A 25,577-nucleotide genomic window follows, 5' to 3' on the forward strand; every position below is an offset into this window, starting at 1 on the left:
AGATGTCACAAAATGTACAAACTCGGTTTTGGTATCCATATGTACACATACACCAATATTTTTGTCAATCGACTGCTGGATGAGGGCATCCCCATCGCGTGGGTGGTTATTTACTGCACTTCACCCACGGTGGTCAATGACGACTAGTTTAGGCGGGGTGCAGACGTTGTAACAGTACAGTACAACAATGGATTATCGCTGCGCAGCCTCCTCTTGACAATGTAGCCCCGCAGCAACCCGTAACACCTATTTTATGCACGGTGGCCGCCAATGCCAAGCACTATCCAAGCCTCATCATGCTTACGCTTCCGAGATCTGACTAGATCAGGCACACTGCGGTCGATTTGGTCACAAGCGGGATCATTCTACTCGCGTTCAAACACGCAACTCACCTGCAAGAGCGACATTTGGAGGAATCTGCTGCATAGGGATGTGGATGAGCTGCTGCTGCTGCTGCGTGGGGGGTGGCCCCTGATGAATCATCTGGCCAGACATAGGCCCCATGTGTGTCCCCGCTGGCCCAAGAGACATGTGCCCATTGCCCCCTTGCTGGTGGTGGTACGGTGGTGGAGGACCCATTGACCCGTAGGTATCCACGTGGCTGTTGACAACCCTCTGCAGTGGTGGGGGTGGTCGCAGATGCTGCTGCTGTTGCTGCTGCTGTTGCTGTTGGCGATGAGGCAGGGGCTGTCGGCCGTGCACTACTATGTTGCCTGCGAAAGATTAACAACGGCCGTTAAAAGGACTGCTTAAAAGATTGGGTGGCACGTACAAGCCACTTTATTGACAATACATAGAGCCTACTGAACAATGTCGAGACGCCCCATGCCAAAGGCCTGGCTGCATTCAGGATCAACGTGACAGTCTCAATCATGCAGCAGCCTCTACAACCCAATCATGGCTCTTCCCATCGATTCTCGGCACACGACGACACCCTTCCCCTCCTGTGGCTGGTACCAATAATCCAGATGCCAAATGTCGATTTTGTTTGGGGGCCAGGCACGTGTGTGCTGCCATCTCGTGGCAAAGATTGGATTTAAAAAAATATTTTTACCAACAATCCAACTGGGCCATCCCACCTTCACCCATATCATTAATGGGGCATGGAGGTGGATGGAAGGGCGCCACGGTGGCAAGATGTTCACTACCTCGCCTGGTAGACAGGAGGTCGTGGGTTCGAGCCTGACTCTGACACCTGCTGTATATTTGGAGTTTGCATGTTCTCTCCGTGGTCGTGTGGATTTTTCCCCGGGTCCTCCGGTTTTTCCCTCCACACTTAGAATCAACATGCATTTAGAGTATTTGGATGCCATACATTTCCATATGATAAGCAATTTGGTTGACCTATCATTTGTGGCCGGGTCGCATTTGAAAAATAGATATACAGCTCAGTAGGCCTAACCTGGTTAAATAAAAAGTTGCTTTAGTTTAATTTCAAAACAGAGGGCTGGCTGCAGTACAACATGCAGTTGTAAAAAAACACATTGGCAACGAAAGGGTTAAACAAGCGGGACACAACTCACCGTCAACAACCTGCTGACTCATGGACACTGGCACACAGATGGAGGTGTGAGAAACAGCTCCTAGGGGCGCCTTTCCGGCGCCGTGCTGCTGCTGCTGGTGAGCCGCTGCCGGCTGCGAGTGCACCTGCGCCACCAGCACCCTGTCGTGGTTCGCCTGGCTCAAGGGGGCCCGCGACAGGGCCATGCCGTGTTGCGTGGCTGGAGAGATGCGCGCCGGCGCGTGCTGGGATTGATGCTGCGATTGATGCTGCGAAGGATGCTGCTGCTGCTGATGATGCTGCTGCTGCTGAGCTTGCTGGAGCTGTGACAACTGCTGCTGATGTTGCGGTGGCTGGTGTTGACGGTGCTGCTGTGACTGTACTTGTGAAGTTCGAATTTGTTGTTGTTGCTGAGTAGGTACAATTTGTTGACCTTGCCCCACCCTTCCTTGGTTCTGTTGACCTTGCGTGCCTCTGAGCTGCTGTGGTGAAGCATGTTGCTGCAGCTGTTGCTGCTGCTGTTGCTGCATCTGCTGCTGTTGCTGCATCTGCTGCTGTTGCTGGACCTGGGTGTTCCTTGAAGATGGTGGTGCCATATTTTTGGGCTGGGCTGAGCCACTAGAGGGTCCTCCCGGCAGGTGGCGCTGTTGGCTCGCCGTACTGGATAAACCAGGTTGGCTTCTGTTAACCGTCCTCATGCCTCGTTCCATGCCAGTTACTACATAAAAACATCACAACAAACAACAACGGTTACTACTTAACTGCACACACAAAAAAAATTGCTCGATTTCAATCACTTGAGAATAATCACACGTGACCAAAATCAGACTTTTTCCATTTCAACAGACCATTCAAATGGTTCATGTTCTTGACGGCCATGATTTTTTTCATAGCGTTGCCATCGGGCAACGCTGTGATTCTACGGTCGTATTTGACGACGAAACCACGGGAGTAAATGCTCGTAAATAAAAACTGTCCCCGAGACCGTCCACTGAAAGTCGAGACCACACCACACATCAACACATGTGAACTTCTTTACTTGATGGTACCTCCTTTGCCAGTACCAACATATAAGAATAGGTTTTTCCCCTTTTTTATAACAAAACTGAAAATTTTTACAAGGAATCATGTCTGCATTAACCACAATACTTGTGGTCAGAATGCAAACAAAAAACACTCTGATAATATATGCATTGTCCTTGAAACTGATTGGTCCACACCAGAGACAGCTTTCTTTCGAGCCTCGTCTCAAATGGTGTTAGACCAGAGGACGCCAAAAGGCGTACAGCTCTAAGACAATGCACTATCAAAGTAATGAGAGCAGGGGGTGAGCATCATTTTTTTGTTTGCATGACGCTCTCCCTTTGATGAAGTCAACCGAACGACAAAACACAAGAGATAGGAGCTTCGCAATCAACGTATTCTTCCAAATTCGGTGGGCTCAGCCCCATTCATGGGTCACAGCTTCAAATCCAAGAGGTTATCACTTTTCACATGGCTCAAACTCAGTTGTATGTTTCAACAATATTAAATATGGGAAACAAAAAGATATAAAAATAACCATTTCACAATCAAAATGGGTTTAATAGGACGCAATATCTTTAAAACCGAGACCACCCAATATGCGGTGGAGAGAAGCGGTAACCTCGACTGGGCAATTGACAAACGACAGTTGTTATTTTGTTTCCATGGCTATAATAAGCCCCCCCTCCCCGTATATTAATTTATTAATGAACCTGTGATGACTTCCTCGTGGTTGGGACTCGGTTTAAGGAATGCTACGCTACAGCAAACCGCCATGAACTAATATTACATAAAACGAACACTTATTTACCCGAACTTGTTATTCATTGTGGAAAGTCAATGATGTAGTGACAAATTAATGGGATACTAACCAATTAAATACTGCCTCCCTTAAATTACTTCCAAGCTCAAAACTTCCACAATACAAGAACTCTATGGTTAACGTCCAATGACTAACAACAAGTCCTGGGCGACGGTTAGTACCAGAATGCTCTTGTCAAACTTACTTAGAATATCATCGTCCTCTTCTGTGAGATCAATGACAGCGTCTGACGTCGCAGAGTTTCTCCGTAAGGCCTAAAGGAGACAAAAACACAACATCAACACGAAGGTCACAATATTACTAAAAGTGTACACTGAAATTCATATCCTTTGGGTTTTTCGGTAAAGTCACATAGATATTTTCTTTGAACCTATCTACGTTCAAAGAAAATATCTACGTGACTTTACCGAAAGACCCAAATAATATGAATTCCTGCAGCCACAAAAAAGCTTTAAGTCAAGATTTGTACACTGAAAAACAAAAACGATAGTATGTATTAAATTGTTTAGCACGATACATAGCTAACCATGCTAAGCCGCTTAAATCATCAACCATTTCTTCCACTCTCTTACTTTTACTTACGCCGTCTGCGGAAACGACAATCGGTGTTCTCATGAAGGGGTACAGTTACCGGTCTGATGGCTCAACGGCAGAGCAAGCGGCTCACAAGTGGAAGATGCAAGTTCAAATCATGGTTTGGGGGTTGACTTCAGGGTCGATAAAATAAGTTCCATCTTGTGGAGAAGACAACAGTGGCTATCTTATGATGCGACTTCATCCCTGCCATCGGAATGTGGAATTTCCACCAATGGCCCAGGGCTGTGACCAGGAGATGAGTGCAACCTTACTGCTAATTTCAAACTCCACTTTTTTTTACTAAACTAACCCTTTCATTGTCAACGTAGTTTTTTTCAAACTGTATGTCATCCTAAGCCAAGCCCATTGTTTTGACATTAAACAACAGCTACTATTTCTATTTTACCAGGTAAGGCCCACTGAGCTATATAGCTCTTTTTCAGAAGCGACCTGGCAACAAAATGATAGCTCAACCAAGTCACTTATATCATGTGCAAATTTACAGCAACCAAATACTCGAGACGCATGTTTCTAAATGTGGAGGGGAACACCGGAGGACCCAGAGAAAAATCCATGCGACCACAAATATACATGCGTCAGGGTCAGGTTCATACCCACAACCTCCTGTACACCAGGCGAGGAAAGTTAACATCTTGCCACCGTGGCGCCCGTTTTAGCAGGAAACCACTCCAACATGAAAGCTACATGGACTTCCAATGACCTTGAGCGCGTAAGCTTTGATTCATAGAGACGCACACTAACCTGGCTGGAGGTCCCAGCTGTGCCGCTGCTTGGAGGACTTCTCGACGAAGCTTGCTGCTGCTGCTGTTGTTGACTCAGCACATTCTGGGAAGAAAGCCCCTGGCCGGATACCGAATGCCCGGGCAGTCTGCTTGCGCTGCTACTACCGGTCCCCACCGGCACAGCTGCGCAAATACAACCAACGTTTGATTAGCATGGTTGGCTAGGTACGGTGCAAAAGAAGTTCAACATACATACACTGGCTGCCACACCATGCTACACAAGTGGTTAGCAAGACACTGCGTGAATAGCATACACCTTTAATCTGTTCATAATAAAGGTTTTCGGGTTTGATCGCGTGATTATAAATGTCGCAAACCCTCCACACGAGCAATCAGTAAAAAATGTGTCACGTTAACAAAACGCCAATTAGTTACTTCTTCAGCCCACCGGTGTGTTTGAAGAGTGAATCCACAACATTTAGAATTTGAGTACAGCATTTGGTTGGTAATTACATCCAGCATCTTCGGGCGATTTGCCAGAACAGTGAAGCTATCCACGTGCTTCCGGTCTTAAATAGAGCAGGATGACGTCATCATTGTTGAACCCCATCAGGTTTCGAGATCAGAGGCGGAGGTGGGGGGTATTGCAATTATGTAATAGATCAGTAATCAGCCATTTAGCATGTGACTCCCCTAAGGAATTGCAATGTATTGTGTATCACTTAATACGCTTCCAGGCTGCGCCGAGTCTGTAGCTACCACAACGGTTGAAATTAATTGTATTTTTCTCAATTCGAATTGATTCCCTAATTAGTCTTGGCCAGTAATAATTAGTTATGCATAACACTTCAACGTTAGTAAAATCAATGTCCTTGCATTACAGATGGGACGTAACATTAGACTAAAAGAACACCAAAGGATAACGTTGAAGTGTTATGCAAAACTAATGACTGGCCAAGACTAATTCGAGAATCAATCAAAATTTAGAAAAAAATTATTTCAACCGCTGTGATAGCTACAGACTCGGCGCAGCCTGGAAGCGTATTAAGTAATACACAATACATATTGCAATTCCTTATAGAGTCGCCGCATGCTAAGTGGCTGATTACTGATCTATTACATAATTGCAATACCCCCCCACCTCTGCCTCTGATCTCTAAACCTGATGGAGTTGATCAATGATGACGTCATCCTGCACAATTTAAGACCGGAAGCAGGTGGATGGCTTCACAATTCTGGCAAATCGCCTGAAGATGCTGGATGGAATTACCTGCAAAACGTCGTACTCAAATTCTAAATGTTGTGGATTCACTCTTCAAACACACCAGTGGGCTTAAGAAGTAACTAATTGCCATTTTGTTAACGTGACACATTTTTTACTGATTGGCCGTGTTGGGTGGTGGAGGGTTGCGACACATTAATAAATAACGCGATCTAACCCAAAAACCTTTATTATGAATAATACTGGTCGCGAAAGCCTACGTGTTAAACGGACCTTTAATCTGCTGTTATTAATCGATACGAAATAAGCCTGGTCTGTGTAGTCATATTCCATTGCAGGGATATGTTTATGTAAAAGATCATAGATAATCAAGGTAACCTGAAATTAACATAAACATGCACATTTACAAATTTGTGTGTATAAAACGTATTACAGGTACTGTAATATGAAAGTTTATGTGAACACAAAAAAAGTTAATTTTTTTTTAAATCGAGCAAATGACTAAAGCGGAATGTAAGGAAGTCTGGATGATATTCAATGTTTTCAATAAGCACTCTCGCTTGATCTATAGCAGTGGTTCTTAACCTGGGATGCACTCACCCGCTGGGGGTGCGAGATGCCCTTTCTGGGAGTGCGAGACATAGTTTTTTTTTAAGGTAAATCATCCAAAACACAAATTAAGCACGGGCACGCAGGTACAACTACTTTGTTTCATCAAACCCGATATATTTATTCATATTATACATTTTTAATGATTGAGAGCCAAAGGGATGCAGGCTGCAGAAAAGGTTAAGAACCACTGATCTCTAGCAACCTCAATCCTACCAACTCTTTAGTGAAATGCGAACCAAACACTAGTGGTGACAAAACACATTCCACTTCTCTCTCTCAATACAGGCAATACAAAGCGATTCATATTCAGGAAAGAAAAAAAACATTTCTTTAACGCAGCTCTAAGGTGTTTTTTGCCGGGGGTGGCATTTAGGGAAGTTTACCGAACCTTACTTTTTAAATTAAATATCATAAGTAATATATTAACTCATGTCCGAAACCGAAAGGTCATTATTGTCTAGCTCAACCCGTATTTGCATCACAGCCCCGCAGACCACCTAGAGGACCGTCGCAAATCATCTGGTGGTGCGAGAACCACTGCACTACAGTGTTATACACAACAATAGATGTCATACGAAAAACAAATAATCGTCATCAGCATGCAAATACACAGTTGATCACGCCAACACTCCGTTTCACCCTCTCCAGTCCAACCAAGTATCTCCAGCACACCCCTTTCCTGGCTCCGGTCTTATCTCTCTTCATGCACTTCCTCTGTTTCTTTCAACCACGACAACTCCCCTTCTCTCCCCCAAGCCTCTGTCCGCGGAGACCTTGGCTATTCTCCCTCTGTATCTCGCGTCACTTCTTCGCCGACGACGCTCAGATTAAATGTTCCTTTCCCTGCCTTTACCCCTGACCGTGCCCTCGCGCATTTCCAGCTGCTAAACGACTGTCCAATCCTGGATGTCAACGCCACTACCTCTACATCAATCATTCCAAAACTGAAATTAGTTTCTTCCCTTCTCCCTGCTTCCTTCCACCCCGTCCTACCATCTCATCTCCTCCCTTCTTCCTCGCTCTTCCTGCCTCTCGTCTGCTTACAACCTCGGGGTCATCTTCAACTCCTCCCTCTCCACCCACACCTCTGCCCGCACTTGCCGCTTTCACCTATTTAATATCCGTAAAATCGGTCCCCTTAACTCACTCTCTGCTGCTAAACTCCTGGTTCACTCGCTTGTTTTCACTCAACTTGACTCCTGGACCGCTCTTATTCTCGGCTTTCCTGCCTACGCCTTCACTCCTCTCCAACAACATGTACAAAACGCCTCAGCCCGGATCATCTTAACCTCCCCCACAATTCCCAACTCCACTGGCTCCATCTACTATCGCTGTCGGTTTAAATGTCTCACTCGGGTCTACATCCCTCCATGGTCTTGCCCCAACTTATCTTGCTTCCCTCGCTTCTCTGATCTGTTACTACTCTGTCCCTACTCTGTCCCGTCCCATCCTCTACGCTCAGTCTCTGCCGTCCTTCTCTGTGCCTCCCTCGCCCTGTGCCCAGTCTCGCTCTCTCCTTCCTTCTCCATTCTTGCCTCCCTTCCATTGAACAAACTACTACTGCACATAAAACAATCTTCCTCCCTTAAAACAACCCCCATCTATTCTCCACTAGCCTATCATCGTGCTACTCCTACTCCCTGTCCTGGAACCCCAGCTACAACCATGCCTACCCAAACCCCTATCACTATCCCGATCACTAACCCAGCCCCCAACCCCTCCAAAAACTCTCCAGCCTGTTCTCCTGTCACCTTAACTACACCACCAATCTGAATAACCCAACTCTTCATTTTAATCACTATCATCTTATGTACAAGTTAATGATTGTTGTAAAGCACCTTAGAATTAATCGCTATATAAATTTAATATAAACTCATATGTGCGCTGATATGTTGGGATCATTTCTCCGATCCTGTAATTTGCGACGCACCGCAGAGGTCAGTCCCGTAATGCGCAAAAAAATTGCGCCAGGATGAATTATATCTGTGCGACTCGGTTAATTTGCAAAAAACATTGGCGGATAACACAGTTGGTGCATCCGTGATCAATTAACAGATGAGGTTAGGATTTTACTTTTAAAGCCCCAAATAGACCAAAGCTGCCATATGGGTCTGTAAAAAAAGGCTTTGTGTATTTTAGACTCAAACATCCAGCCTATTAAAAAAAAATCACAAAAATTCTATACAACTTAACAGATCCCATAACCACAGCTGGTCTGTGCGGACGCAAGACGAACCCCATTTCGAGCAGCAACAACAACAAAAACTGCATTCGTATCTGCAGCTCTGCGCTTCTCTCAGCAGCTATGGCCTTTCCGTTTGCAAAACTTTTTTTTTGTCAATCTGCAGCTCTGCATTGTTCTATGTGCAGCTCTGCATCTGCACCTCCGGGGTTTCTATATTGCAGCTACACTCTTCAAACCAGTGCTAATTACCAAGGGGCCGGAGGCATCTTTGCAATGCGCGGTGATTAACAAAAAATGTATTAACAAAACATAAATCTGCGCACGCCGCCAATGTAGCGTTGTATAAGCTTCACAGGTTTTGTTGAGATTTCATGGTCAACTATCCGGCATAATTACGGTAAAAGTCAGGAACAGCGAGTAACCCGCCACACACACAGGGATTCACGGATTGCAGCGTTGATTTTTAAAGTTCTGCTGCACAGGACTGCGAGTTCTTGTAATGCTTATACAATCTAGTACAAGACTGCAAGTTCCTGTGAGGCTGATGCAATCTAGTACAGGACTGAAAGTTCCTGTAAAGCTCATATAATCTAGTACAGGGCTGCAAGTTCCTGTAAAGCTTACATAAACTAGTACAGGACTGTTCCTGTAGTGAGCATGCAAAGTTTATGGGCATGGGAAGGGTACATCTTATACAAATGTACATCCGTACTTACGTGAAAAAAAAACACTTCATGCATTGAACATACATATAAAGTAGACATTTATTTTGAATGAGCAACTGCTACGGTACCTGCTCTTGGAGCGGTATGCGATGGAACCGACGACGTTCTGACTTGTGCATTTGGCGAAACCCCCGTGGTTCCCGTGCCCGAGAACCTCGAGGCCGGGTTCCGGTTCGCAACAGGCGACTGCATGGCCACCGAGGGACGACCTGCCCCGGCGTGTGGCAGCTGCGTGCCGGGCGAACACGTGGTGCTGGCGTTTGACGACGGCACACGGGAGAGCGCAGATGGAAGGGCGAGGGACTGTGTCGAGTGAGAATTGGAAGAGCCGTGGTTTTGGCTCGCGGCCCCGACCGGAGGAGTCCGTGCGACGCTCGATGGTGGAGGAGCCACGGAAACGGACGGCAGCGCCGGGGGCATCTGTCCCACAGAAGACAGGGCGGCCGTTGCCTGGCGGGGCGCCGTGAAGTGTGGTCGCGCAACCAGTCGCACCCTCTCCTCCCCGCCAGGCACGCCGCCCAGAGCCGGCGGGACATCGGATGGTGGGATCGCCCGGCCCCTCTCATCCCCCGATATGGCGCTCGAAGACATCTGGATGGCAGACGACGTGGCTGCGCGGGCTCTCTCTTCCCTGTACAACAAGCCGGCGACCGTCTGGGCGGGAAACGGCACTGCCAGCCGTGCCCTCTGGGGCGAGCCCCCTATTGCCGCTGTGCCAGAGGCAAGCCCAGGCGGAGCTTAAAACACAAGCATAGAGGAAGGTCGTGAATGAGCACACATCGCTTCACATTGAAGCATTATCAATACCATATCATGAAAGTCAATTTCAATTAAAATACAAAGAATCTTTTACTCACCACCATTAAGGTTGCTTCCAACAGATGAAACAGGACTACTTCTTGGCATTCCAGGTTTGCTCTGCATTCTGTTGGCCACAGCCCGTAGATTGTTAATCATTTCTCTAACAGTAAACCTGCAGATTAAAAAGAGTTACTTGATAAAAAAAAATGTGCACGTGTCATTAATTTATCAGTGAATATTGCTTCATCGCCACCTAAGTGCATGTAAATAAACCACTTTATTCAAGCACCTAATCTTATCATGACCAATTTTCACAGCAGCAGTGTAACATTCAACAACACATGCTCCAAAGTATTTAGGTGTAAACAAATAAAGAGGTCTTCCCCCTGCTCAACTGAGCAAATTGGTGGCACTTTCCTCCAACGTGGCACCTGACAGTCATGAAAATTTCATATACCCGTGGCTGAGAGCCAATTCTTTCCATTGGATAATTACACAGTTGACTATAACCAAAATGACTCTCATTTTATCGATGCAGGAGGTAAACAAACCCCCATATATTGTGATTCGAAATCAAACCTTCCAATTGCAAGTCAAGTGCTCCAGCTGCGATAACGGTGTACACATTTCGCGAGTTCCCCATACTGAGTAAAGCAATGTTGTTAAAATTATACGCGAGGCAAAGAAAGACATACCCCTTGTTTTTGAGTTGCTGGCTGTTAGGATTGGAGCTGGGAGGAGATGGTGATGCAAATGTGGTGGTGGCGGCAGTAGTAGTCATCGAAATCTGGGGCTGGGTAGCAACAAGCGCTTCACTTGATACCTGCCAAGAACAAAGCATGGGGGGGGGGGGGTCAACAGCTATCCACCAAACAATCCAACAATACCAAGAACACCAACACATGATACCAACTACAACCCCCAGGAAGCCTGAAGCTATTTGTGTCTTCTAGAACAGATCCTATCAACTGCCTATTTGGGGTGAAAAAAGTAACGGAGGCTTGAAAAGCAGCATCTGCATTTCCATATGTGCATACACAACATGCATAACACGTGGGATGCGGCTTTGTTCAGGTGTTCTGATATTAATGACTTAAAATGCAGTGTATGACATCCCTATTTGGAGGCCAAATGCAAAAGATAATCACACGCAGAAATACTTTAGTTTACTATCCTGCTGATGGATACTTGGAATTTTAACTTTATAAGACAATGTTAATGACAGTGAATACATTCTAACTAGTGGGAAACCTGTTGAGATTCAACAGTAATAAATCATTCCACCCCCCTTCCTCCTGCAAGCACCATCCGCCACTGCACACCCCCCCATGGTAGCCATCCACTGTAAGATTGTTTTAAACACGGCTTGCATACATAACAGGTTTTTTTGGTAAATATATGAATGTGTCATTAAACACGCCACCACCCAACACAGCCAATTAGTAAGGTGTGTTACATAAACAGAACGTGCCAATTCGTTACTAGTACAGCACACCGGTGTGTTGGAGAGCAAAGCCACAATATTTACAATCAGAGTATGACGTTCCGACAGTAATTAGCTAGCTTCATCAGGCGACAGCCAGATTTGGAGAGAAATCCTCCTGTTTCGTTCCTTAAATAGAGTGGTAGATGTGATGAGACTTGTGTGCTCATCTTGCACGAAGTGGGGGAGGGGGTGAATACATATAAATGAAGATGGGTATCCATTGCCATTTTGGTTATTTACATAATTAACGTACATTATTGAAGCCCATTGTTCTTGAATTTCTTGTCGATTGTGTAGACTAAAACACCCGTACCAACGGTAATCCCTTTTGAAGTATGGTGACCTGTATAGGCATGCATTTAAACAATGTATAATTTGATTATTAGCTTCCAAGCAGCACTAAGCCTGTAGCTATCCATACAATTAAAATTATTTTTATTTATCTCAATTTCGATAAATTCTCTAATTAGTCTTGGCCAGTAGTAACTCTTTTGCACAGAACTTCAACAATATGAAAATCAATTGAGTGTCCTTGTTGGCACGTGTGTTCTTCCACTGCTGACAGTTGTATTTAGGAGTATTTAATATTTCTTTGGTGTTCTTTTAGTCTCGTGCTGATCATTCATCCTGTTTGCCCAACATAGCGTTTGCCACAAGTGCAAATAATCCGGTACACACCTTCTGTTGATAGCTTCAGTAATACATCTTTTGTAGCAGATATACATTTCTGAATTTTATGTACCATTCCAAATCTGACTCGGATGTTTTGTTTTTCCAAACATCTGGCTAGTCTATCAGTTACTCATGCAATGTATGGTAGTTTAATAGTTTGAATTACTTAGTAAATTTCAATGCTCGTATTATTTGATTTGGTTTTAGCATTCAATGCCCTGTTGATTTGTGCATCATTGTCACCGTTCAATTGCAGCACTTTTTTAAAATGTTAGGCCTATCTGAATGCAAAGTCACACCATCACTCCGCACAAAAATGGCTCTCATCAACTGCATGTCACGTTTAAAAAGTTACTCATCATTCATCAAAATTGATGGGAGTGACCTAGGAGGGTGTTTCTCCGGACAAACAATGCAGATTAGCCGATTATGCAGATTCTGTGTGCAAAAATTTACCAGAAATTAAGTGCACAAAGTTATTAACGTTGGGGGTTTTGATTGTTTTTTTACCCTTTTATCTGGCAACAAAACTGACACCTTTTATACAAGGAGTCATGTTTACATAGACCACAATACCTGCGGTCATAATGCAAACAAAACATAACTCTGATAATGTATGCACTGTCCTTGAAGTTGATTGGTCCAAACCCAAGACAGCCAAAAGGCGCCATCTGGTCCAACACCATGTGAGACTAGGTTCTAAGGAAAGCGGTCTCGGGTGTGGACCAATCAACTTCAAGGACAGTGCATACATTATCCGAGTTATGTTTTTGTTTGCATTATGACTGCAGGTATTGTGGTCTATGCAAATACGACTCCTTGTAAAAAAAGGTGTTAGTTTTGTTGCCAGATAAAAGGGTAAAAAACGAATTATCATATTTTTTACTGGCAAATGAGGTTCCAATGGTGTTGGGGGTTTTGTTGAGCAGTCATTGGCGACTGGCCCGAAACCATCAACCCACTCCACTAGAAAACACGAGTGAATTACAGGCAGCTCCTTAGATGAGAGAACACACAGGGGCCTCGGCGATGCCATCTCAGTGCTCCAACGTCTGGTCCACCAACTCTTCATGAATTGCAAACAATTGATAAAAAAGTTGACTTAAAAAATGTAAAGCTTACCTCTTGATTTTTTGGTGTTTCAAGATGTTTTCCCACAACTTGCATAGCCAAGGACAACATTTTCTCGAGGCACAACAGCTGGGACTATAAACAAAAGTGGCAAGCGTTAATGTTTATTTGCATAATAGAAAAAGTTATGTTATGCAGCATATTTAACTTATCACTGTATATAGAACTCAAAGACCAGATTACTTGGTCTATTTAACTACCAGTAACGTACAGATAATTCATCAACTAAACAGGAAATGGACAGCACATGGAAACAAATATGTAACATAGTTCCACCAATACACACGCGACCAAACCTTTTTACGCAACCCTGGTGATTAAATGGATTGTCACAATTCAGATCCATAATAACATTTTAGCAAGAGTTTACACAAGTGCATAAATATCCAATGAATAAACTACCTGCTTATAGTCCGTAAAAAAACAAGTGTAATGGTATTTAATTTGTGATTTCTAGAATTTGACTGATAATACAATAAGGTAAAAAGGTAGAAAACTACTCGTACAAATCCAGCAAGTTCGCGTAGTTGGCTGGCTACAGTATTGTACTGTCGGTTCAGTTTACAAGACATCCGTCAACAATTTGCCTCATTGCGATGAGAACCCAATGGGCCACTAATTCTTAAATTTAAATCAGTGTTGTCAATCGAGTAAAATCCTGCCGAATCCAATTTCGCATTCAGCTGGACCAATGGCGGCAAAAACAACAAAATAATTCTGTACAGCCTTCAAGCACCAACTAAGGGCACATGCCTCACAATGAACACATGCACAATAGGTGGTAGGCATTTGGGAGCTCTGTGTAGCTCCCTATAGGCCTGTCTCAAGTCTGTAAACATCGCAAGTGGGGAGACAAAGGCGGCCGGGCGTGGTGCTGGCCACCCAAACCCCTCGTGTGCCGTGCCGGCCTTCATAGGTGCTCGCTCACAGCACTTGCCCCAACAGTCTGGTAAGGCTACAGGAAGATATTTTGTCTTGTCTTTGTTTTGTCTGTTATCCCCACACCTCTTTATGCTCATCTTTGGCTCTTTCACTTCTTGTGTATTGTTTTTATACACTTCAGATGGGCATCAACACACGATACCGTACAGCACAATCGTTTTTGATTCATAGCATTCACATTCAATACTTTATGATCTTTAGTAACATGAAATTGTTATGTTTACTACAATTTTCTCGTTGAAATGCTATATTGGATTAACAGGGTTATTTAGATTTCGATTTAAAGCTTTCGTGACTGCAGGGATTCATATTGTTGGTTCTTTCGGTAAAGTCACGTAGAAGGGAAATAATAAAATAATAAAAATAAAACTATTTTATTATCACGACGTTTCGATTGCAACACAAGCAATCATCATCAGGCGTGAAAACCACAGCAAGAAAATGTTCTTGCTGTTGATGATTGCTTGTGTTGCAATCGAAACGTCGTGAGAATTGTATTGTTTGATTTTATTATTTTATTATTCCCCTTCTACGTGACTTTACCGAAAGAACCAAGAATAGGGTTATTTAGGTTTTATTATATTCTTATTTTGTTATCAGCTAGCCGCAGCAGTGCTCAGCCCGATCCATCCAGCGAGCAAAGGTTTTACCATATTATAAGTATCGAGGAGTCTTTTCATGCTAATATTTTTAAAGTAAATAGTCTCGCTTCTGTTTGCCAGTCATAATAGTTTCGTTTTATACAGTGTCATTCATGAAAACGATTAACATTTTCGACGCATGAAAGCGCGAGGAACTACAGAAGTGGGAATAAGCAGCCAAGCAATGAGCCAGCTCCAACAATTGCCCAAACTCTGTCCTCTCGAGCATTAAAATGTTTTCAGCCAATTCATGCGAGTTCAGTGCACGTGGGAGGAAACCGGAGCACGCGGAGAAAATTAATGGCTCGGAGGGGACAAAACTATATCATACAGATGTAATTAGTCCATATTTGTGTACTGCCTTCTCCTGGCAAGCCAGGGTATGGCACCTCGATGCCCACAGGAATGGAATTTCACATTTGTTCGATCCACCAACACATTTATGGATTAGTGGCGTGCATGGCCACCACCAGCACATAAATATATCTACAGTTTCATGTACACTATGTGACCAATAAGATCTACGATTGAGATATGCACATCTTTTGTAAAAATCTTACATCTATTTTCAATGTAAAGTAAAGCAGTGTCAAAATGGTGAGGTGCATTCATTTAAAAAATAAATGTAAACACATTATCACAGCTCCAAGCAAACATAACAAAGTTACGTTTACCTGCAATTTGCTTCCCAGGTTCTCATATTTTTCGTAATCCTTATCCCTTTTTCGGACCTCCGATTTTATCCATCGGACCTGCTTCATCAGCATGGCTCCGTCGATGTCACCAAATTGCCTTTGGAACGCAGCTTCAACAGTCTAAGAAAGTTCAACATAACAATCATTGCCAAAACTTTACATCAATTAATAAGGAAAAACACTCAACTTTTTTATCACAATGTAAGAGTTTACACCACTGGAACCTCATTTGCCAGTAAAAATATGATAATTGTTTTTTTACCCTTTTATCTGGCAACAAAACTGACACCTTTTTTACAAGGAGTCATGTTTGCATAGACCACAATACCTGCAGTCATAATGCAAACAAAAAACATAACTATGATAATGTATGCACTGTCCTTGAAGTTGATTGGTCCACACCCGAGACAGCTTTCCTTAGAGCCTAGTCTCACATGGTGTTGGACCACATGACGCCAAAAGGCGCAAAACTCAAAGACAATGCACCATCAGAGTATGAGAGCTCGGGGGTAAGCATTTACACCATTGGAACCTCATTTGCCAGTAAAAAATATGGTGTCAGTTTTGTTGCCAGATAAAAGGGTAAAAAAACAATTATCAATGTAAGAGTTATTACAATTGTTCACCCAGGAACCCTCACCGAGTCGCAAGACTATTGCAGGAGGGTCCTGAAGATTTTCACAATATGGGAGGATGATGTCTACATTTCTAAATTAAGATAGAACATTGTTATGGTGAAGACACCCACTGTATTCATACACCTCTGACTAGTACGTTAAGCTATGTAAGATGCGAAAGAAGTTCAACATACATATATAACCCACTATATTAAACCAGGAGTCTGCAGGATTCCTATCATGTACCTCTACAACATGGAACACGTTACCAATAAGCCACATCATCCCCCCTAAATACTTTTTCCAGTCACACCATAGACAATTTGAAACCTTGACTTGTGCATTACACAAACTACATTCCACGTGTTCTTATATTCATTGAGCACACAAAGCATTCACCCTTGTGACCTTATTAATGATTCCATTGAGACGTGGAGATTCTTGCTGGTTGTAGGCAGCCTCGTTATCACTCGTGGTTACATCAGTGGTTGCTTTGCTTCGTTTTGGCATGTGCTCCATCTCGGTATCATCTTCCAGAGCTGTTCTTTTCCGAGAAATCTTACCTACAACAAAGATTGAACTTTTTCAGCATCATTGTTACAATCATCAACTTTGTAACAATCAAATATGTGCTGTAATCCAGTGCTAAATAACTACATATTAATTATCATTATTTATTTCATTTTTAATAAATATTTTCTTCATATTCGGGGTTCTTTCGGTAAAGTCACGTAGAAGGGAAATAATAAAATACAAATAAAACTATAAAAATTCTCACGACGTTTCGACTGCAAACATCATCAGGTGTGAAATCCACAGCAAGAAAATTTCACACCTGATGATTGCTTGTGTTGCAGTCGAAACGTCGTGAGAATTGTTATTGTTTATTTGTATTATTTTATTATTTCCCTTCTACGTGACTTTACCAAAAGAACCAAGAATATGAATCCCTTCAGTCAGGAAAGCTTTAAATCAAAACATTATTTTATTCATTGGCATTTCTCCAATTTATTGTTTCCGACAAAACAAAATAATCCTGAATGTGCCAAATCTTATAAAATCTCAGAATATAAGATTGTACATGGTTGCTAGTGCAGTCGAATTATCCTTATCTGTAAACCTATATTATCTGTAGAACCTATAGGGTCAACAAAAACTTATATTTCTCCTGCAACTCTATTATTCCTATTATTTGCATTATTTCCCATCTTACATTTTGCAATGGCTTCCCATTTACAATTTGTCATGGATAAGGAGTCAATGGCACATTCATCCTATTATCCACCAGTTTTCTGCCAATTTTTCCAACATGGTGCCAAAATCCATTTTCAGAAATGAGAAACTTTTTTAAAAGCCATCCAGGGATGTGGATTGATGACACGGCATTCTCAGCATTATCATCGAATCGACACTTCTTGAACCTGTAAATAATGTCCATTCATGGATAAAGTTGTTCTTTCAAATGTACGTTAAAATACTAATGAATTGCCTTTCAACCACTAATATCTGAACCAATTACATCTGTGGCCAAGAAGACATGTATAAGTAAATTATATTCATCACACGAGGCAGTGGAGGAGTTATTCAGATGGAACACAAACGACTTGGCTTCCCCATGAAGGGGAATCAATTTATTGGATGAGTCATTACCAACGCGCAGAGGGTTTCTGGATTTGTTTCAAGGGGGGCAAAGACTAAATGTGGAGACCAATCTTGATTTGAAGCTTTCGTGACTGCAGGAATCCATACTCTTTGGTTCTTTCGGTAAAGTCACGTAGGTAGAAAATAAAATAAATCACGCCGTTTCGGGCACAACACAAGCATCCATCATCAGGTGGGAAAGCGTGGTCTGCTGCTGAGGCAGACTGTTTATGCTTGTGTTGCGCCCGAAACGTCGCGATTTATTTTCTTTTCTTTTATACCTACGTGACTTTACCGAAAGAACCGAAGAGTATGGGGAGACCAAGCATAAGAGTTACAGTAGTACAGACGAGTAAATATAAGGGAATGGATAAGGAGTTTTTCAGCAAAGGTCAAATTTTGCCAATGTTAAACAAGTACGGGTACATCTTCTTGGTTCTTTCGGTAAAGTCACGTAGAATGGAAATAATAAAATAATAAAAATAAAACTTAATAAAATAATTGTCACGACGTTTTGGCCACAACGCAAGCAGCCGTCTGAAGGCATTCTGAAGGCATTCAGACGCTGTCTTTCTGACAGACCTGTTCTTCACCTGAGGACGGCTGCTTGCGTTGTGGCTGAAACGTCGTGAGAATTATTTTATTATGTTTTATTTTTATTATTTTATTATTTCCATTCTACGTGACTTTACCGAAAGAACCAAGAAGATGAATCCCTGCAGTCACGAAAGCTTTAAATCGAAATTGAAGTACGGGTAGTCGCGGAAATGTGAAAGGGAAGCGTTAAAAAATAATAGCAAGGTTGTGTTCAGGAAATCAACAGAGGGAAAGAGATGATGGGACAGGGATGAGGGTTACGTGAGGTAGGGGAAAACAATTATTTGGGTTTTGTAAGGGTTAATGAACAGTGACGTGACATCCAAGGTTGGATGGAAACCAGACATGATAAGATATAGGAAGCGAGGTTATGGGAAAATAAGAACATTTGGATATCATCAGTGAATAAATAATTAGGAAACTTTAGTGAAGGAGTGATGAGTCGTAAAATAGAGAAAACTATGGGAATGAGCACAGACCCTTGTGGAACACCAACAGTGAAGGGGGCTGGGGGGGGGGATAGAAAAGAGTAGGATGGTCAAGTGTCAAAAGCTGAGGACAGCTCAAGGAGTACAAGTAAAAAGAGAGACCAGCATGAGCAGAGTTAGCCAGATTATTCTGAGCCGAAATAGACGTTTTAGTTGAATGAGAGGGATGAAAACCAGATTGGAATTGGGGTAGAGTGAGTTAGAGGAGATGTAGTGAGTAAGATGAGAGTGTGCCAGACAAGCTAATTGTTTTGAGAAATAGGTGAGAAGAGAAATGGGGCAGTAGTTGGCAGAAGAGGTATCAAGAGATAGTTTCTTGAGGGGAACAATAATGACTGATTCATAGATAGCGGTAAAGACACCAGAGGAGAGGGAGGAATTAAATTGAGAAAATTAGAGGAAGGAGTCCAGGTATAAGGAAAGCAGGGATGGGATCGAGGAGAGAGGAAGTGGGATGGGCCTTAGAGATGATGGAAGATAGTTCTGTAGTAGAAGTTGCAGAGGAAATGGTGAACGCAGTCATTATGGATTTGACGTAGGGGGAGGGGTTTATGAGGTGAGCTAGAGGACGAGGTAGATAGAAGGGTAGATCAAAGAGTAATCTTGGTAGAAAATAGGCAAAGTCAAGAGCTGAAGTGAGAGTAAAGGGAAGAATGTATTGGGGTAAAGGGGTCAAGGAGGAAAGAGAAATAGATAGGGAGAGGAGGTGATTGGAGGGCGGGATAGTGATGGAGGCTTTGCAGCCAGAAATGAAAATGACCTAAGTGTTGCCAACGGTGTGGGTAGAGGGGAAGGAGGGCAGTGGCAAAGTTGGAGATTCAAGTCTCCAAGAAGCATAAGGGGTGGGTGACAGAAAGAATGGAGGGAAAGGTCAGTTAAGGTGGTCGAAGGAATTAGGGAAAGTGATCCTTGAACGCAGGTAATTCCCAACACATGAAAGAGTATTTTCAGTAGAATTCCCTTGATGGAAACCTGATTGTATTGTTTTTTGAGTTCCAGTGGCTTTTTTTCAAGGTAATGAAATGGTACCTGATTAAATGGAGGAAAATTAGAAAGCTGCTAATATACTGGGCTCGCGTGGTTATGCAATGCAATTTAGTTTGGTGGGGAGAGGATTGCAAATGGGAGACATTAGGTTGGAAATTATTTTAATGTTTATGGTGACAGGTTCAGGGTTGTTAAGGGTTGTTAGTGCTGAAACAGGATAGACAACAAGAAAAGTTGACTCCAGCACTCGAATGCAATTCCCAAGTTCTCTACATTTTCAGACTAGAAGGCGATTTTTGTTGACGTAGAATCCCCTTCCTCGGTCCATGAGGAATTCTGAGTCTGTTTCACTTTTTTTCCCATGGACTGACCACGATGTGCTTACAGGTCACTCAGAATTGTGCCCATTCCTCTCCGCCCCAGACCTGGAATCATTACTTCATGCCTCTGTCTCAACACGCCTGGATTATGGGAATGCCCTCTACGCAGATATACCACTTGGATTGGTGTGGAAGCTCCAGTTAGTGCAGAATGCAGCTGCCCGGATAATCTGGTGGGTAAGCCTTTTTGAACACATTACGCCTACCCTCCACAGCTTGCACTGGCATACCCCCATGTCGGTGGGTGAGGTGCGTAGTTTTGTAGGGTTCGCTTCTTATTATCACCGTTTTGGGCCCGGGTTCGTGACAATCGCAAAACCTCTCCACGTTCTCACGGCTAAGGGCCAGAGATTTCAATGGGGGGAGGAGGCTGCGTTTGTCGTGCTGCGGGATGGTCTGGTCAACACACCTCCCCATTGGTACCCTGATTTTTCGTTGCCTTTCGTCCTGGACACGCCAGTAACACCAGAATTGGCGCCGTGTTGTCTCAGGTTATGAATGGAGTGGAGAGCATAGTTGCGTATGGAAGTCGAGTACTGTCCCCAGCAGAGCAACGCTACTGCGTGACACGCCAAGAGTTGTTGGCCATTGTATATTTTATACAATACCGTCCGTACCGCTATGACAGAGGATTTGAGGTACGCACGGATCACGCGGCTCTCCAGTATGCGTTGCGGGTCGAAAAACCATCCGGGCAGCTCTCCCGGTGGCTAGAGGGGTCCTTCACGACTACTCGTTTACGGTCTTCTACAGAAAAAGTGTTCGCCACGGTATTGCAGATGCACTGTCAAGGCTGTCACCAAGGAACCAGTGTGCATTTCTGCGGAAACAGGGTTGCCTCGTACTGTCGTGGCGTCGATGGTCGTTCCACCCCCCGATACTGCCGACGCGTGCAACAATATTATCGGCCTCACGTATACTGAATGGGGGCGACTCCAAGCGGAGGACGCCTCCTTATTGAAGCCGAGGCGCCGCGTCGGGAGAGTAGAGAGTGGGAAGAGCTAACGAGAGTTGTCCCCTGTGATTCTCAAAGGGGGTCTTGTTGATGAAATGGGATTTGAGAGATGCAACGCTATAGCATTGTAGTGCCCACTGTTCTGCAGGGTAAAGTTATTCGAGCTGCACACGAACGATTGATGCACCTTGAAGTACAGAAAACAGTCAACCCTCAGACTTTCTTCAGGCCCGGAATGTCGGGGGATGTTTACAATGTGTTGAAAGGGTGTGTGGAATGCGCTCGCCGAGAATGGGCCGTCCACCGTTGCAATCTATTGGTGTGTCCCGGATAAACGAACTCATCGCGCTCGACGTCCTCGGGCAGTTCCCCACCACTCCACGGGGTAATACATATTTATTGGTGGGGGTGGAATATCTCTCTCGCTGGCCGATGGCCTGGCCGCTGACAGACCAGTCGGCTGTGGCTATTACGGAAGCATTCCTTCATGGCTAGGTGTTAGATAAGGGGGCCCCGGAACGCCTACTTACGGACCAAGGTAAAAATGTTTCATCGAAATTGTTAAAGGAAGCGTGTGATCTGTTGGGCACCAAGAAGGTTCGGACTTCGCCCTATCACCCCCAGACTGATGGGATGGTGGAACGATTGCACAGGATGCTGACGTCTATGTTGTGCCAGCAGGTTAATGAAGCCCAGTCCGACTGGGACTTGCACATTCCGGGGGTTCTCGCGGCCTATAGAATGGCCCCTCACGCTTCTACTGGATTCTCACTTTTTTTCTCATGTACGGGAGGGAACAGGACCCCCAATTGAAGCTCTATTAAACACGGAGCTGAGTAAGAAAAAGATACCTGGCCCTATGCACATTACCCTTAAATGGATATCTGAAGCACGAGAGGCTTCGTGTTTAATAACTAATATCTGAAGCACGAGAGACTTCCCGAGGGAATTCGGCCTTGCGTCAGGCTGCTAATGAAAGGCTAGTGGGGCTCCGTGAATATGGAACTAAATGGAAACTGGGGGATAAGGCTTGGCTACACTGCCCCCAGGTGCCGGTGGGTATGTCCTCAAAATTGTATAAACCTTGGCAGGGCCCGGTCGAAGTGATAGAGGATTCAGTTCAGTCACCAGCGTTGATTTGTACATCCGTCGCGACTGAAACCATTTTTTCCACCTTGCGGGATCCCTTCATCTCCACTACCCAAGGGCTGGGTGTCTGATGTGTCCGACGAATTGGGGCGTGTGTCCGCTGAGGTCGTGCCTCAGGGGATTTCTGGTTTTCCGCCCACAGCATCCTAGCACCTAGCATCCTTGGAGTCACCGGTTGCGCCGACCGGATATGGATTGAGAATGGAGCGGCAGTCCTTCTCTTCTTGTTGGTTCTCCTTCTCGGGAGGGGCCGCACCTGTTAGGTCATCTTCAAGCCGTCCCCGGGACCCCTGGGGAGCCTGCTCCCACCCTTCCTAAGGGTCTGGCGACAAGGACGCGTTCAAAGTCCGTCGGGTTCAAAAGGACTCTCCTCCAGCGTCCTATTTATCCCTGCACCGTCTGTCGGTGGTCACACACACGAGCCAGATTGTATTACTGGTTGAACTGGGTTATTCTTGCACTCATGGGTGGTGACACACTTACGGTGTAAGGTTGTGTATATTGTCTAGGGGTCGGGTCGGTTGTTGTATATTCGCGGAAGTTTTTTTCTGGTTGTTGTTGGTTGTTTTATCTTAAGGTTATTTTCTGTAATGGTATATATTGTTCGGTCCATGGTTTTTCTTGGGTTTATTGTTCTACAGAAAATTGTTGGAGGCAGATTCTTGTTAATTGAGGGATAGTGATCAGCCGGGACGGCTGTGTTTTATAAGGGGGGGGGGGTGATATAATGACGTATATTGGGTTACTATGGCGCATAGCGCCAGTTACTTATGGAGAAGAAAACTGGAGTGTAAGTAGCCCACTCTGCCAGCAGGGTGTGCTATGCCATGGTAAATGGTCCCGAAAGAGCATGGTTTTAGCGGTGGGCAGAGAAAGCATGTGAGGACGTAGCAGCCCGATTGGCAGGCAAGGGCACGTGACAGGACAGAGTAAGGATGTGGGCCAAAGGTGACAGAAGGGACATGTGATGTAAGGCCCAAAGTCTTCTCGGGAGTTGTAGAAGGGGCGTGGCCGAGGCGGAGCCGGGCCACACTGAGGGGCATAAAAGGGAGGTCCCGAGGTCCGATCCGGGCTGTCTTCTGGAATGGAACCCGCCGTGCTACGTCTCTTCGATCTTTGCTCTTCATGATCGGCATCATGGGTCAGGCAGTGTGTTAACTGACCTGACCCGGTTATTTAGTTACCCCGTGGTGGTTACCGCTATATAGTTATCCCATTGTTATGTTTATGCAGTTACCCCATTGTGGTCATAGAATAAATGTGTTGCCTCCAAAGTCAAGGGTGTCTCTCATGTGAACCCACTACACAAGTCTCTAAGACCAGTCTGTACATGTCACAGTAGTCAAAAATATGGAAACTGTTGACTCTGATAATGCCCAATCTGAGACAGATGGGAATTCAATGTTTTTTCCGTGGAGAAAAACATGTTTTTTTATTTTAAATGTTCTGTATGAGCCTGGAAATCGATTTAGAAATCTAGGATCACTCGTATAATTTGCTGAGAATCCAGAGACACAATATGAAGTGGAGAATGTGCAGGCTTAAATTTCCTCAAAAACTGTTTATTTGCATTGAGGAAAAGTCTTAAGGGCAGCCAATTCCAATTACTGGAAATCAAAAGCCTGCTGATGTTGATGTTGGAAATAAAGATCATCCAGATATCTGATAGATACCATAAGGGCTGTGACATTAGCAAAAACCTTTATATCAAAGTCGATTTGAGATTTACCTCAGTAGTTGACAGAACAAAATAGGGCCCAGGACAGAGTTGAGGAACGCCCTTTGTGACAGGGGTTTTATTATCAGCTTTCTATTTTACTTAGATTTTAACGATACTTGTGAGTGTAGTTTTACGTTTATGTACAGCACTTTCAGATACAGGGGATCCCCAATGTCTTCTCGACATACATTGTTTCGCATTCACGTTGATAACTTTGAGGAAAACGTAAAATGTCCCCGAATGTTGTTTTTGACTCAGTTCAGCGCAGCCGAGTCAAAAACACTGCATGGGTGCAAAGCAGTTAGCGCGCGCTGTGCTACGAGCCCAGCAACCAAACTTCGATTCCCGCTCACAGCTACACCAGTGATGATTATCATTTTCAATCATTATTTTTGATTTGGCTCAACTGAACTCGGCTCTGGCGGGTGAAAAGGGCGAGATGTACTGTACAACTCGCTTATGCATCCCATCTTCTTAGTCTGATCGTGTTCTCTCACGTGCATAGAGCATGCTCATTGTAATAGGTGCCGACTTTATCACAAAATACCAGTAGAAATGTCTACACAAACTGAAAATGGTAAGGTAGGCAACTACGGACCCAGCTTATTGCCGAGTTGGAGAAGTTTAGGCATGCCAATTTACTTAGTAAAAAGTTAGAGTCTCAAAAATCTTTTAAGGAGGGTCCTGACAAGTTTTTAAGTAGGCGATGTTGCCATGTATTTGAGTAATTTGCTGCAAAAATTTCAACATTGGGATCTTTGGCCGATACCATTTATATTGTTTATTTTTTGCTATGGGATTAAACTGGAGAACCCGGAGGAAGCCCATGCAAAAAGGGGTTAAAACAAACTACACACAGAAAGCCACCCACGTCAGAAATCAAACTCAGGTCCTTCTTGCTGTGAGGCAAGTGTTACTGCTCCGCCACTGTATTGTTATATAAGATGTCTAACCAACATAACTTATCAGGTGAGGAACTAAAGTTCGAGGTTATATTTAAGTTTGGGAAGATAAACACAAGGTAGAGTACTTGAAATAAAAAGTAGAAAAGATGCCAAATACTAAATATTGTACTTTTTTTGAGTATTCAAAGAAAAATAATTATATGTTCGGGATATTGTACTGTTGAGAGGACTGCAACTTAGGAGATTGTATTAAGATGTAAACTAATATGGACACTAATGTTAATTTAAACTTTTAACATTCTCTAACTCTCAAAATAGTGAGGACTCAGAGGTGCAAGGAACCACAGCAGAAATGCCAGC

General features: G+C 43.9%; 1 protein-coding gene across 1 annotated transcript in view; it reads right to left on the reverse strand.

Moving 5' to 3' along the window:
* LOC133353683 (activating transcription factor 7-interacting protein 1-like) overlaps positions 1–25,577 on the reverse strand; it is a 39,874-nt gene that overhangs the window by 5,823 nt on the left and 8,474 nt on the right. Inside the window, exons 5-14 of the mRNA XM_061570113.1 lie at positions 16,804–16,958; positions 15,758–15,898; positions 13,492–13,575; positions 10,907–11,034; positions 10,268–10,383; positions 9,479–10,147; positions 4,686–4,849; positions 3,532–3,601; positions 1,524–2,219; positions 393–713 (exon numbers count right to left, since the gene is read on the reverse strand). Of these exons, the coding sequence (XP_061426097.1) occupies positions 393–713; positions 1,524–2,219; positions 3,532–3,601; positions 4,686–4,849; positions 9,479–10,147; positions 10,268–10,383; positions 10,907–11,034; positions 13,492–13,575; positions 15,758–15,898; positions 16,804–16,958 (2,544 nt within the window). The remainder of the gene's footprint in view (positions 1–392; positions 714–1,523; positions 2,220–3,531; positions 3,602–4,685; positions 4,850–9,478; positions 10,148–10,267; positions 10,384–10,906; positions 11,035–13,491; positions 13,576–15,757; positions 15,899–16,803; positions 16,959–25,577) is intronic.

This window comes from Lethenteron reissneri, chromosome 44 (assembly GCF_015708825.2).
Source record: "Lethenteron reissneri isolate LAM-NWPU_2019-01 chromosome 44, ASM1570882v1, whole genome shotgun sequence".
NCBI lineage: Eukaryota > Metazoa > Chordata > Hyperoartia > Petromyzontiformes > Petromyzontidae > Lethenteron > Lethenteron reissneri.